This window comes from Antrostomus carolinensis, unplaced genomic scaffold, assembly GCF_000700745.2.
Source record: "Antrostomus carolinensis isolate BGI_N321 unplaced genomic scaffold, ASM70074v2 scaffold28240, whole genome shotgun sequence".
Taxonomy (NCBI): Eukaryota; Metazoa; Chordata; class Aves; order Caprimulgiformes; family Caprimulgidae; genus Antrostomus; species Antrostomus carolinensis.
Genome location: NW_010289515.1, coordinates 1 through 12,714, shown reverse-complemented (window position 1 = coordinate 12,714; position 12,714 = coordinate 1). Strand labels below are relative to the sequence as shown.

The 12,714-nt window shown below is 41.6% G+C and overlaps 1 protein-coding gene across 1 annotated transcript; it reads right to left on the bottom strand.

Moving 5' to 3' along the window:
• Positions 1-530: 530 nt before the first annotated feature.
• XRCC6 (X-ray repair cross complementing 6) lies at positions 531-12,284 on the bottom strand (the record flags this gene model as incomplete). Its single annotated transcript, XM_010170780.1, has 10 exons — positions 531-1,019; positions 1,851-1,964; positions 2,980-3,080; positions 3,735-3,864; positions 4,818-4,979; positions 6,117-6,285; positions 7,422-7,608; positions 8,975-9,158; positions 10,002-10,256; positions 12,146-12,284. Coding segments are annotated over 10 exons (1,638 nt in total), but the record flags the coding sequence as incomplete, so codon positions are not given.
• Positions 12,285-12,714: the final 430 nt, after the last annotated feature.

Sequence of the window (12,714 nt, the reverse complement as noted above, 5' to 3'; positions counted from 1 at the left end):
CAATGTGCTATTTTTTTTTTGTTCTTAAAGCACAGACCTGAGTACAGGAGCCTGCACAATAGTCTGACTTATGCTCGCAACAGAGGTGGAAAAGCTCTACACCGTTTCAGTAATTTAATTGGAGCAAGTGCTTGCAGCTTTCCAGGGAACAGGACTTTTTTTTTTTTCCTTTTTTAAACCAGCTTTTGCTATTACCATTCAGAAATGGAAGATGTGGCTGTGCAGCTTTGTGAAGTGCTGGCTTTTTGCCCAAAGGACTGCCTACTGCTTCCTAGTAACAATTTTCTCCTTTACAATCTGCTGGTAATCTTTATAATGCTGACAATGGAAAAGAACCCCATTTGATTCAAGTACTGACACTGGCTGTTTTGGAGAGCAGGGAAGTAACATCTCACATTTATGCCTCTGTTAGCACACAGACTGGACCTGCTGCTTGTATTCATGTGGTGCCATTAACACAGATCATTCTGGTTTCTTACTCACATTGAAGGGAGTTTTGCTGTCCTTATGCAAAGATGTTACAGCCAGTGTTGCAAAGTAGGAAGTCCAAAATAACTTTTATTAAGAAACCAGGAAGGCACAACTGTGTTTATTTGCAGTGGACGACCTGAGTTAGCAGGGAATTTAATTCTGCCTTTGGCTACTGTGAACAGAATCCAACTTTGCAAAGATGACTCACAACTAAGAGTAAAAAGTTTCTGCACTGCTAGATTCGGCAACGTTTAGGTGCCTTCTCCTCCATATCAAGATTAAACAGAAACAGCATCCACATAAGACAAAACTTTAAGCAGACAGAAGTTAACCAGGCTCTTCTGCTCCTGTTTAGTGCTCACTGAAGTATTCAGTTAGCGCATCCATGAGCTCCTGCTTCTTCCCCCCACCCTTCAGCCCATAAAGCCTGCAGGCATCCTTCAGAACAGGTACAGTGAGCTTGCCTAGAGTGCCCTTCTGCACATGATTCCACAGCTCATCTTTTGAGACTTCTACCTTGGGCCTCTTCTCAGTCAGACCATCAGAACCTAGAAAGATAAATTTTAGATTGCTAAGATTTTACTAAGTTTCTTAATAGAAAGACACCAACATTTCTTACATGTAGCACAGTTAGTGGCCGTTAGCACATGTACTTTAACAGCTACCTACACAATCACAGACCTAGTTTCCATATTTTGTGAAGTAGGTGTCACTCACTATGTTAGCCACATAGTGTATTTTATTGAAATGAGTGATCTCAAACTCAAGTATGAAATCTTGTGTTCTGATGGAAAGATCACCCCCAAATGACACTTTTAAGGGATTCTCATCTAGACAGGGAAATGCAACTATTCCACAGGGAGTTCAGCTGACTGACACTCCCACTTTATGCAGAGTTTCCTAAGACTCCCAAACTACACATGTACTTCAGCATTAGTTAAGACATTTAGCCCTAAAGATGCCTATCTTGGACTTTATCGATAAACAGCCCATGCATAAAAGTCTGCTTCCTCACTGAGAACACCAACTGAAAGCATGAACAACTTTCCTACTCTGTTGTAAAAACCTCAAAGTTATTAATAATGATAAAAAGAATAATAAACAAATATATATTTTGCAGTAATTTATCCTCATTGCTTTCTATACTTCTCTGTTTATTCACTATGCAGTTTTAAATTCCAGCAGTTCTCTAGCTGGATACCACAATATCCTCTGCTCTCTAAGAATCACTGCTGGATCTAAGTCCATTTTGTTGTGGAGATGAGTAAAGAGTTATTGCACCAGCAGCTTCTTTAAACCATGAGACAAACTGAAAACACAGAAACCTCTAAACAAAGGACACAGACACCATGTTGTATGTCTGCACCATCATTACTTACTTTGTTTTCGCTTTACGGCCTTCCCATCAGGATTGTAGTCAGGGGGATAAACCAGCTGCTTGAACTCCTCCACCAAGTTGCCCAGCCTGCGGTTCATCTCTTCAGTCTTTGGCACTGCCAAAAGAGAAAGATTTGCTCACTCAAAAACAGAGCAGTCACAAGAAAGTCTGAACGAGGCCATCACCAGATACAATTCTGTTTCTGTAATAACTAGCATGCAAGTGTTTTGCAAGCATGCAAAATGCAAAGACACATAGTATGATATTCACAAATCAGAAGTTTACAGCTCTTGGTAATATCAAGAGTTTGTATTATACTTATGTAATGGACCTGCACATATTTCTGAACAGGAAACATAAGCAGAACAAAACTGACACAGTGCAAGTGACATAGAAGATCTCTTACCTGGTTGCACTGTTACTGAGGTCTAATCTCAGACATTTAAAATACAGTAGGTTACTATCTAAGCTTGCAAGTAGTTTGAGGCAGATTGTCTTGTTTCTGTTATTTGTATGACATCTAGCACAAGGACCTAGATTATTTGTTAGGTATCACTTCAGAAGAGACAAATAGTTACTCTAACTATTTTCAGTTGGACTTGATAACCTTAGAGGTCTTTTCCAACCTTAATGATTCTATTCTATTATTCTAACGCTATACCTGGAGTACAACACAATTTTAAGAAAGGAACTTCCCCTTCAGAAGCAGGTTTCTATCCTGTGACACGATATTCTTACCCAGAAACTCTCACGGCCACAAGGTGGCATCATTGCCTCCTAGCCGAGTAATTCTCTAAGCAATTCTGCCCACTTATCAGACTGAAATATTAATGAGACTCTTGAGGAGAGGAAATTCAGAGAAAACATTTGTCACCATAGAAAAAGGGTGATTCAATTTTAATTTTGGAGGGTAAAGCGATCAATTTTTCCTTTATCTCAAAAGTGACAGCTTTAGAAAGTAAGGTTTCAATATTTCAGAATGGACACATCCAGAATTCTGTATCTTGGAACTGCACACAACTAAAATATATTTTTAAAGACATTTGGTTTTGTAGTAGCACATCCCTGACTTAGAACAAAGTCAAGAGCCCTCTACCTCGCCTCCCTTTGCACCCAGCAGTAATTCTCACTTGTAAGATCCTCAGCTTGTTCTGGTTCCATCATATCCAGCGCTAAAGCCTCCAGATTCCTGAAGTGCTGCTGCAAAACTGGGTTCTCAAAGCTGTCAGTCCTGTCAAGAATCCCCCAAAATGTCAATGCATACTGCCAAGAAGACAGACAAGACACATAAGATCTCCCACCAATCTATTTCAAAGTAAAACTTCCCTCTTTCCCACATAACAATCCACCTCATTGGAAGAACTGCTTTTCCTCTTTTCAATTTACCTGCTAAATCACTATCCCGTCACGCATCAACCAGCTTATAACGCTGTGTGAGACAAATGGAGACAGTGGGATTCTACTTTAATACCAGTTCTGCTACTTTCCACATACCTAGGAAAAAATCTCCCATAAAAGGGCTTTGGAAAATTTATCCTATCTATAATGAAAAAGGCCTAACTATTCTCTCTGAAGTGCTCTAATTTAAATGATCCAGGTCTGATCTGCAACAGATTAGCAGAACCACAATAAAATGTGATACCTCTGCAACAAATGACATCAGCCCAGAGAACAAGAGCAATTCTATAAAGAACTCCAGAATGTGCCACACACTGCATGTGGTGCCTGGGTATTCAGAATAATTAAGAAGCAATCTGCATCAAAATGCATCAAAATCCCATCTTGTGGACACCACAGTTGAGCAATGTGTGCAACAGAGCAAGCAACGGTGTTGTGTTTTCTCCCCCCTGCCACCCCCCAACACACACTATTTATCTCCACGTACCTGTATTTGAAACGGAGTTTTTGTATTATTTCCTTCATTTTGTCCACCTGCTCTTGACTGGCTGGCACCTTTTCTGTAAAATCAACATTCCGTTTGTCATCTGCGTATGGCAGGAAAACGATATGGAAGCCTATACAGGAGAGAGAGAGAGAGAGCAGAGAACAGTTATGCAGAACCATCGCCTCAAAACAATAATTTATGGGAAAGACCAAGATGCTGATTAGCTAGGTCTGATTAGCTAGGTCTGATGACTCCCTAAACTGGCTACTATTTTGCTGTAAACAGCAATCCCTAATACCCCCTAGTACCTTCATCATGAGACTCAATCCCAATCTTAATGTATACAACCAAGATCATTCATGGCTTTTGAAAAGAGATTCAAAGCAAATGTATATCTAAGAGCTGGAAACTTGTCACCTGCTTTTTATACAGGAAATCAACTTGTGCACCTTCCCCATCCCTCACTGGATATGAGCTTGAAAAAAGGCTTATTTGAAAATTAAGTTAATGCCCACATTTTATTTCTCAAATGCTTTACATTGTACACAAGCAGTGTTATTGCCCTACTTCACATACTTCTCAGAAGAGGATTTTCCAGTTAAGGAGGTGAGAAAATGGAAAAGAGCAAGAGTCTGCCTTTGCTCTCCGGCCATTCCCCACTCAGCTGCTACAGTGTGAGGCTCGGTATATGAGATTATTTACTCAAGGCTTTAAAATGTATCCAAGGATACAATAAAATTCAGAGAAAGACATTCCATCTAGTCAGCAAACAGAAAAAAGGGCTTTTAATTTTTAGGTCAGTTACTTTGAATCTGCTAAAAAAAGGGAGGAGGCAGGAAAATACTGTAGCCATGTAACACCTGAGTGAACACTGATGCAAGTAGAGTTTTAAAAATAGATTCAACATCAGATGCTTACAATAACAAAACTGAAGGGGTGTTGGAAAGCATGCTCCCTAGTTTTAAGGGGAGGAGCTCCCTAGTTTTAAGGGGAGCAGCATCAAGAATATTTTTACACAATGCAGGAGGCCATTCTGCTGACCGCACCCAATCGCGCAGGGAAAGGCAGCATCCATTCCCATACCTGGAGGGGCTGTCTGCACCTTCTGCTCATCCACCTCTTCCTCCTGGGGAACCAGAGCCACAAAGCGAGGGGGACTGTTCCGGCGGGCAGTGTATCTGCACAGTGCCATCACCTCCCTCTCCAAGCATTTGATCAGTAAGGCGTTAAATAGCGTCGTACTCCCTGCAAAGTAAAGACTGTACTGGTCAGACTGACGGCTTTGCTCAGGAATGTACCTCTAGGCATTACAGTTGCAATACCCGTGACTTCTTTGTGATGCTTGCAATGTGCTAGAGGTAAAAAGCAACTTTTGGAAGGGGGAGCCCCTGAAAATGACAATTTTATTGTCTCTCCTGACCAGAGCAGTGAGAATTCTGTTGAAAGAAATGAAACCACTAGCATCTGAGCAATGAAATACAGTTGAAAACTGGAAACAAGTATCTATCTACACAGCCTCTTTCTGGTCTGGTGGGACATCACAGTAGCAGCACAGGACCTTCTGCAGAAGTAACACACTAAGAATTCAGATTGCAATACTCCTCTCTTGAGGCACACGTTTGTTTTGTATTTTACCAGATATGGTGATCGGGAAATAGACTAACATATAAGTAAGGTGTTTGATTCAGGAAACTGCTAAGCTGGAGAAGCTAGTGTAAAGGATCTTTAGTCAGACACTGTAAAGCATCTGGTCATAACTCAGCCTTCTTTATCTACCACTAGATTGAGGAGCTGGAGTTTTTTCTTTACTATTGCAGCTTGGGATGGATTAATACTACATTTCTAGATAAGCATACTTACACATACACATAAAAAGGGGAGAAAAACCAGTCCTAAGCATCCTCTCCTATTCTCTTTACAAGTCTGTAAAGTGCTGTTAATTCAACCCTACTTTCCAAGTGTTGCGTTTCCACACCTAGCTGATATGGACTTAAAAACAGCAATTATCTTCCCTGGTATGGGGTTTGGTTTTTTGGTTGGTTGTTTTTTTAACCACCTTTGCCTTCTTGTCAGGTCCTAGGATCCTTCACTTTCATGAATGACAAAACCAAATATTATGGGACTACATCTGCATAGTTTGATTAGCTGCTTGTCATGATGGATGGACGAAACATGAAACTCAATCGGCTCTTCTGCTATTGAAGAAAACAATAATTAACTGCAGCTGAGAGGGGCAATAAGTTAATTCTATACTTTCTAATATTAGCAAGTTTTTAAGTTAGACAAAGATTTTACGCCCATTGATCCCCGCTCAAACACGCTATGAATCAGCTGGTTACCCTGATGCAAGGTGGTGAATTTTCTCTTGCCATCTTTACTTACCACTTACTAGGGACTCCTCAGGGTAGATGAACTGGGAGGGCTTGATATGGTGGTGCTGTTTTAGCATCGAAAGTGGTTTGAAGCCAATCAGAAACAAGCCCGGAGACTCAAACCTTTTTATTTCTTCTGTTTCCTCTTTCTCCAGCACAATCTGGCGGTTTCCATATGTCTAAACCAAGGAAGAGCAGATAGTAGTGCTGCCATAAAAAAAAAAAAAGGAGGGGCAGGGGACAGGAAGACAATGCAATTGCTGTCTTCCACTACTTAAAAAGAGAGTTATAGACAAGACAGAGCAATGTGACCATTATCCCAAGGGAAATTCCACCTGGACATTAGCAAAATGCACTTTCCTAAGACAATGGTTCATTTCTGGCACAGAGAGGCTGTCACATCTCATCCTTGGAGCTCTTCAAAGCTGTCCCAAACAAACCCCGAGTGACCTGATCTGGTTTTGTGAGTCTTGCCCTGGGCAGGGTTGGACCAGACATTTTCAGAGGTCCTGTCTGATTCTAAACTTGCTTCAGCAGACCTACTCCTGGCAGAAACAGCAACCAAGAAACAGCGCTTTTGAAGCATCACTCATAGGTCACAAAAACAAGAACATACTATAGTCCAGCTGCTGAAGTTAGACATCAGGACTTAATGCTCAGCTTTCTGTTCAGCTCCTGTACTTTATTTCAAGAAACTAAGGTCCAATATAAATAAACTTAATCTTAAAACAACAACTTTAAGAGCCTTTATCATGGAAGGACACACAAACTGTGCTTGTGACAATATACCTAGCAACTGCGTATCCTGCTCTGAAATAAGGCTGTGCCTGAACAGAATCACAGAATCCATTCAATCTGCACTGGCCAAACTATCAAGCAGGAAGGCAAAATGAAGAACAAAGTAACAAAAAACAAAGGTAATATGCCTTTTTTGTTGTTTGGAAGAGAGCTCCATACTTGTATGTTTAATAAAATGGACAAAATCTAATGAATCAAAAGGTAACACCAGCAGTGACAGCACAAGGCCAGATAAGGTCAGGCTCTGACAACCTGGTTCTGCCTTACGGAAAGAAATGACCTGTGTTCATGAGTGCACTTCCACCAGCAGCTATGCTTTCCTTTGACAGTCATGCCAGAGAAACAACCCACTTTCACTCTGCCTAGCTTATCAAGTGACCAGGCTATCCCCAGAGGCATACAGATGTAAATATTTCTGCATCTGATCTTGAAAGTGAAACAAAAGCAGCAAGAGAATCAGCATCTCCCTCCCACATCACAGAGACTGGAAGAAGCAGGTACATAATCAGTACGTTACCTGAGCCCTTTTTGTGTCACTAGGAAGGAGCAAGCTGCCTGTTTTCCCATTAAACACCCTTGTTTTTGTTTTAACTGGTTCATTAGTTTCCCGATAAAGCTTCACTGGATAGGGCTTATAAGCTTTATGAACAAGGTAGTAAACACCGACAGAAAGCGACAGATCTTTGTTCAGATACAGATTTAACCTGTGTAGAAAAGCAGATGCAGACTTGAGACTTCCAAAAGATCACTTTTGCAAAAGAAAGTCTTCTCCTCAGATAACTTTATTTTCTCTGACCTCCTATTCTCCTCCCTGAAAAATCACGTGTCTCTGGAAACATAATATTACTTGAGTAATAATCACACTTGTATAAAAACATTCTTGCAATGTTGTCACTTCTAGTCATAAAAATGACCTAAAGACAAATAATTTACCTTATTTCTTTCACCTTTTTTCAATCTGAAGTGCAGCTATGCTCAAGCAGAGCACAGGACAAGTTCGTATTTGGGCACCCCACTTGTGCTTAATGCAATGTGACCTCTGCATTCACACAGCTGTTCACACAGAAGGCAAAACGCCCCAAAAGAACCCCATCAAGACAAACAATACCACAATCTAAGAAAAGAAAAAAAAGTTAAAAGAAAAATTCAGAAGTAGAGGTTTAAAATTCGATGTAATCTTCACGTTCTGAGAGCAGAACAGTGAATTAATACGTTACTTCCTTTCCTCTAAAAGTTATCACTGGTGTGGGATTCTTCCTTCTCAGTTATTAGAAAACTTGAGTTTCCCAGAAGAGGAAAATAAAGCTGTGAGCAGGAGCGAGAATGCAAGTGACAACAATTCAAAGTGGGAATTTTTTTTTAATATATATTAAAAAATCACCAGGCTATGAAGTTCATTCCCTTACTGTGCTTCCAAATCTTTCTTCTATGAACTCATTCATTAAAAAAAACAAAAACATAACCAAAAAACTGTTATGGAGTACATGGTTCCAAAAATACTTTCTATCTGCTTTTTCAAGATCCCTTTAATCTCTCTGTAAGTATCTCTGAGCTTTCTGCAGGACATCAGAAATATCAAGATTGTGTGAATCCACACTAAGTGCCTAGACAGACTGGCTACATAAAACTATTTAATAATAAGCCAAAATACCTACCAGTCACATCGAGATGAAATTTTTCTAAGTTAACACTAGTAAAAAAAGCCTCATTTCAATCAATTTCACTATAAACTAACCACTTTACATGTTGCAGATTTTTTTTGTAAGTATTTTACTTGGCTATGATGTAGTTTTTTGAAAAACAATCATTTCTGGCCAAGCTCAATACAGGAGATGTCACACAGAGGAAAAAAGGAGGCATAGCTTCACTCTCCACTCTTCTCACCCACCAAGGACAAATACCCTTGGAAGCTATGGACAAAACACCAATCTTGGACTAAGGAATTAAGATTGAGGAATGTAAGCACTGATGATTTTATAGACCAATCATTCCAGAAAAGAGAGGTGAGATGCAGCCTACAAGTAACATCAGGTGCCTCCATTGAATGAAACATCATAGCTAGGCACAAACCTGGCTGAAGCCCGTTTCTTTGACTCCTTTGCTCGTACTTTCTTCATGAGATGTTCCAGTTTCCCTGACTCCTCAGGTTGGATCCCAAGGTCCTCATCCTCTGCTATGTTTATGATATCCCTGTAGAACAAAGAGATATCGAACCCTCCAGGCTTCTTCAAGTGCATCAAGTCCAGGATGATACCTAGAAACAAAGAAAGAGATAGTAGGAGGGTCACAGGAACTGCTTTTTTCTTACACTGGCATGTTTCTCAGCACTCTCAGATTTCTCTATCTAAGCAAGGAACTTAAGCAAGAGTAAGATCCAAATTGTCACCTGTACCAGATGTGAAAGTTTCTAGAGAAGGAGGCAAAAGACATTCTTCAACTTCAGTCAAAACAACATAGCACAAAAAATTTTTCCTCCCTAATTAAGAATCTGGACAACACTGTGGAAGAAACAGCTCTGGCAAGCTCCTATAAAACACATTCTTACCTCAGGCGTAGAGGGAAGTAATGAATTTGGAAATTACCCTTTGCCAGTTATGAGAGCTAATGGATTAAGGAAGCCTCACAGCTTCTATATCCAGCATATCTGCTGAACTCCAAAACCACTGGTTCTCAGCTACACAGTTGAACGAATTAAGCATTTTCTCTCTAGTCTCTGAGCTCAGGTTGCTGTTCTTCAGCAATTCAAAACGGAACCATTCATTTTTCTTTGTGTTAACTTAGTGTTATTATTCTCTTTGTGGAAAACGGTGGACCAATGAAATAGAGTTTGTTTTCCACAACCCTCTCAAGTCCTGATTTATGCTATCAGAGCAGAAAAAGAGATCCTAGAAAATAAGTGTTGGCTGTTGGATACTAGATTGGATAACAGATTTTCTAATTTAGATTAGATACCAAATTTCTAATTTAGAAAGCTTCAGAAAGATTCCCCAGTTCTCATAATTTTACATTCTTTTTCCATCACAAACTTGCAATGCAGTTAACATCTGCAGTTAACATAACTTTTACTCTGCCTGAAATTAAAGGGGAAAATAACAACCTGTGTCCCTCAGATCACCAGCTTTGGTCCTGGCCAGCTTGGCTTTAGCACTGTCATTGGCATGAGGGTTATCCTCGTTGGTGAAGAGCATGATCCTTTTGTGGCTCAGCCTGACTCGGACATCACTGAAGAGATTGGAGCAGGCCCAGAGTGCTTCACCCAGTGAATAGTCAGCGTTGTGGCCAAAGGTCTCACGGAAAAGCGCTCGTCCTTCGTCCTCCCTGTACTGGTCCAGCTCTAGAACACGCTTTGCACCTAAAGAGGTTAACAGCATTCACATGAATTAGAAATACTGGAGGAAGTACTGTAAACTCTCCTACATATGGACCAATGGTCCTTTGTAGCTGACATCTGAGCAATGTCCCCTAGCACCTCCGTGGAGATGTCCTTCCAACACCTGGCTGAGAAAATTGTTCAGCATAGCCTAACACTTGCAGTATTGCAAGCCCATTACCCTTGAAAGCACCTACTAGGGCCAAGATGACACAAAGGGCCCTGACACCAATGCAGGGCTCTTCCTGCCAGGGAGGGAAACGGGCAGGGATCAAAGCATCACAAACCCTTGATGCTGAAAGTGCTCAGCAGGGAAGGCAACAATCGCACCCGCTGCAGAAGCAGGGCAGACTGCTGTGCCACCAGAGAAAGGAGAGGAGCCTGAAACACATCCTGCATCTCCATGGCATGTTGGGAAGGTGGAGAGTTACTCCTGCTCTCTTGCCATTCATGTTAGACAGAATCAACCTAGAGCTCAGATGCAGTCCATGTACCACCATGTGGAGCACAGCAACATTCAGGGCAGGTGTTGGTGGCCTTTTTAAAGCTCTGTGGATTACTCCAGCCCAGCTATGATTCCTTTTCTCTCCTAACAGCAGATTCTCTGTTTTCTCCCATAATTCTACAAAGGGACATAACCTTTAATTTTTCAGCTGCTGCATTCTGCAGAGCTTCTTCCTTTGTCCTTCTATAGCACTTCTGAAATCTCACCTGAAAATGTGTTCCCCCTCCCATTTACTGTTTTATTTTCACCTCCTCAGCTGTCATTTAATTAATAGCATAAGTGTTCATAAGTATGTACTACATAATAACTAACTACAGTATTTCTTCATTCTCCAAAGCACGCTGCTCCCCAGGGGCAGCAAATGTACAATTCTCTTAATTCTTTTCCTTTTTAACAACACTGGCCTTTCACCCGCACCGTCTTTATAAGCATGGCACAGCTACTGCATCTAAGATAGGGAAAAGGGCCAGAAGGGAAGGAGGAGGACAAAGGATGAGCAAGAAGCCTGAGACATCTGCTGCCAGAAAAGGGAGAAGAACCTAAGGCAAGTCTCACCAGGTCCCCATTGTAATTAATTCTGAAATTAGGACAAGGCACAGTTCTTTCAGGAGAACCCTATGTGTTATTAAACCTGCAACCCCTAGTTAAGCAAACGAAATCAAACCTCCTCCTCAGAGATAAAAGCTGCTATTAAAAGCTAGTAGACAAAATCCCCCCACCAGACTCTTCGCTGTCAGAGAATCTGTCACCACTAGCATGCCTTCTTTGCCCTTTTCCAACACTCGTTATCAAGCAGATGCTAAGTAATTCTAAGAAAATGGAAGAGCTAAATTCAAGAATTGCAAAACTCATTATGAAAATAAGAGATGGAACAGCCCAAACAGGTTAACATATTGGACAACCTCTTCTAGGTGACCCTTCTTGATCAGCAGAGTTGGACAAGATGACCTGCAGGAATCCCACCCAGCCTCAGCTGTTCTGTGGTATTCTCCATCAGCTGGAATCCATGGTGCCTCAGCATGTACATGCACTTTTCTGAAGTGTGGCAGACACATCATGGGCTTTCAAGAGTTCTCTTGAGAGCCTCTTAGGTTTACAAGACAGGAAGTGAACCACCATGTTAAAAGAGAAGAAAAGACACAGGAAAGGGATCTGAACCAACTACAACAGAAAAAGCTAAGCTCCCACTAAGTTTCTAAGCCTTCAACAAATTTCTAAATCTATCCACTCCCCAACACATCTCAGTAACAGGAACTGTTTATCTGATAGCTCTTTGTTTTCAGAGACCAGTTACTGATAATGCTAATACACAGCTACCCTTACTCCATCCTTCTACATAACTTTCATATCACTTTACTGCCTTTACCTGGATTATCCAGCTCCTGAAGTACGTAGATGTGCTTGAAATCTGCCGAGTTCTTGTTCTCTTCTGTACCATAGAACACGACACTTAACAGGTCTCTGTCGCTACTGATAATTTTGCTGGTGTAGACGTTCCGGATGCACTGAAAAAAAAACGGATACAGGTCAAAACACGAAGAAAATCAGCTGCAGTTGCAGAAGTTTTGTCTTTGGCAATTAGCAGTTTACACAAGCAAACAGAACTGTCACAAATGCTTTAAGATGAATTTCAGCCGGGAGAAAGAACCTGGGCTCCTGGTTTTTGAGGTGTTTTTTTCAGTCCACAGCCTTGGTTATTTTTCATTAGTGTTCCCTTCCCACGAGCAGGACCAATGCCATAAACGCTTGTCAGCGACGCCACCCCGACCGCTCGCTCTACAAGCGCTTCCCTCGCCCGGTTCCGGACGGGGCCCGGCAGGCAGCGGGTCCCCCCGCACCCACCGCCGTTCCGCGGCCCGAGCTGCCCGACTGTCCCAGTGACCTCCCACCAAGAGGTCAGGCCGAGCGACCGCGGCGGTGCCCTGCCCGCGGCGG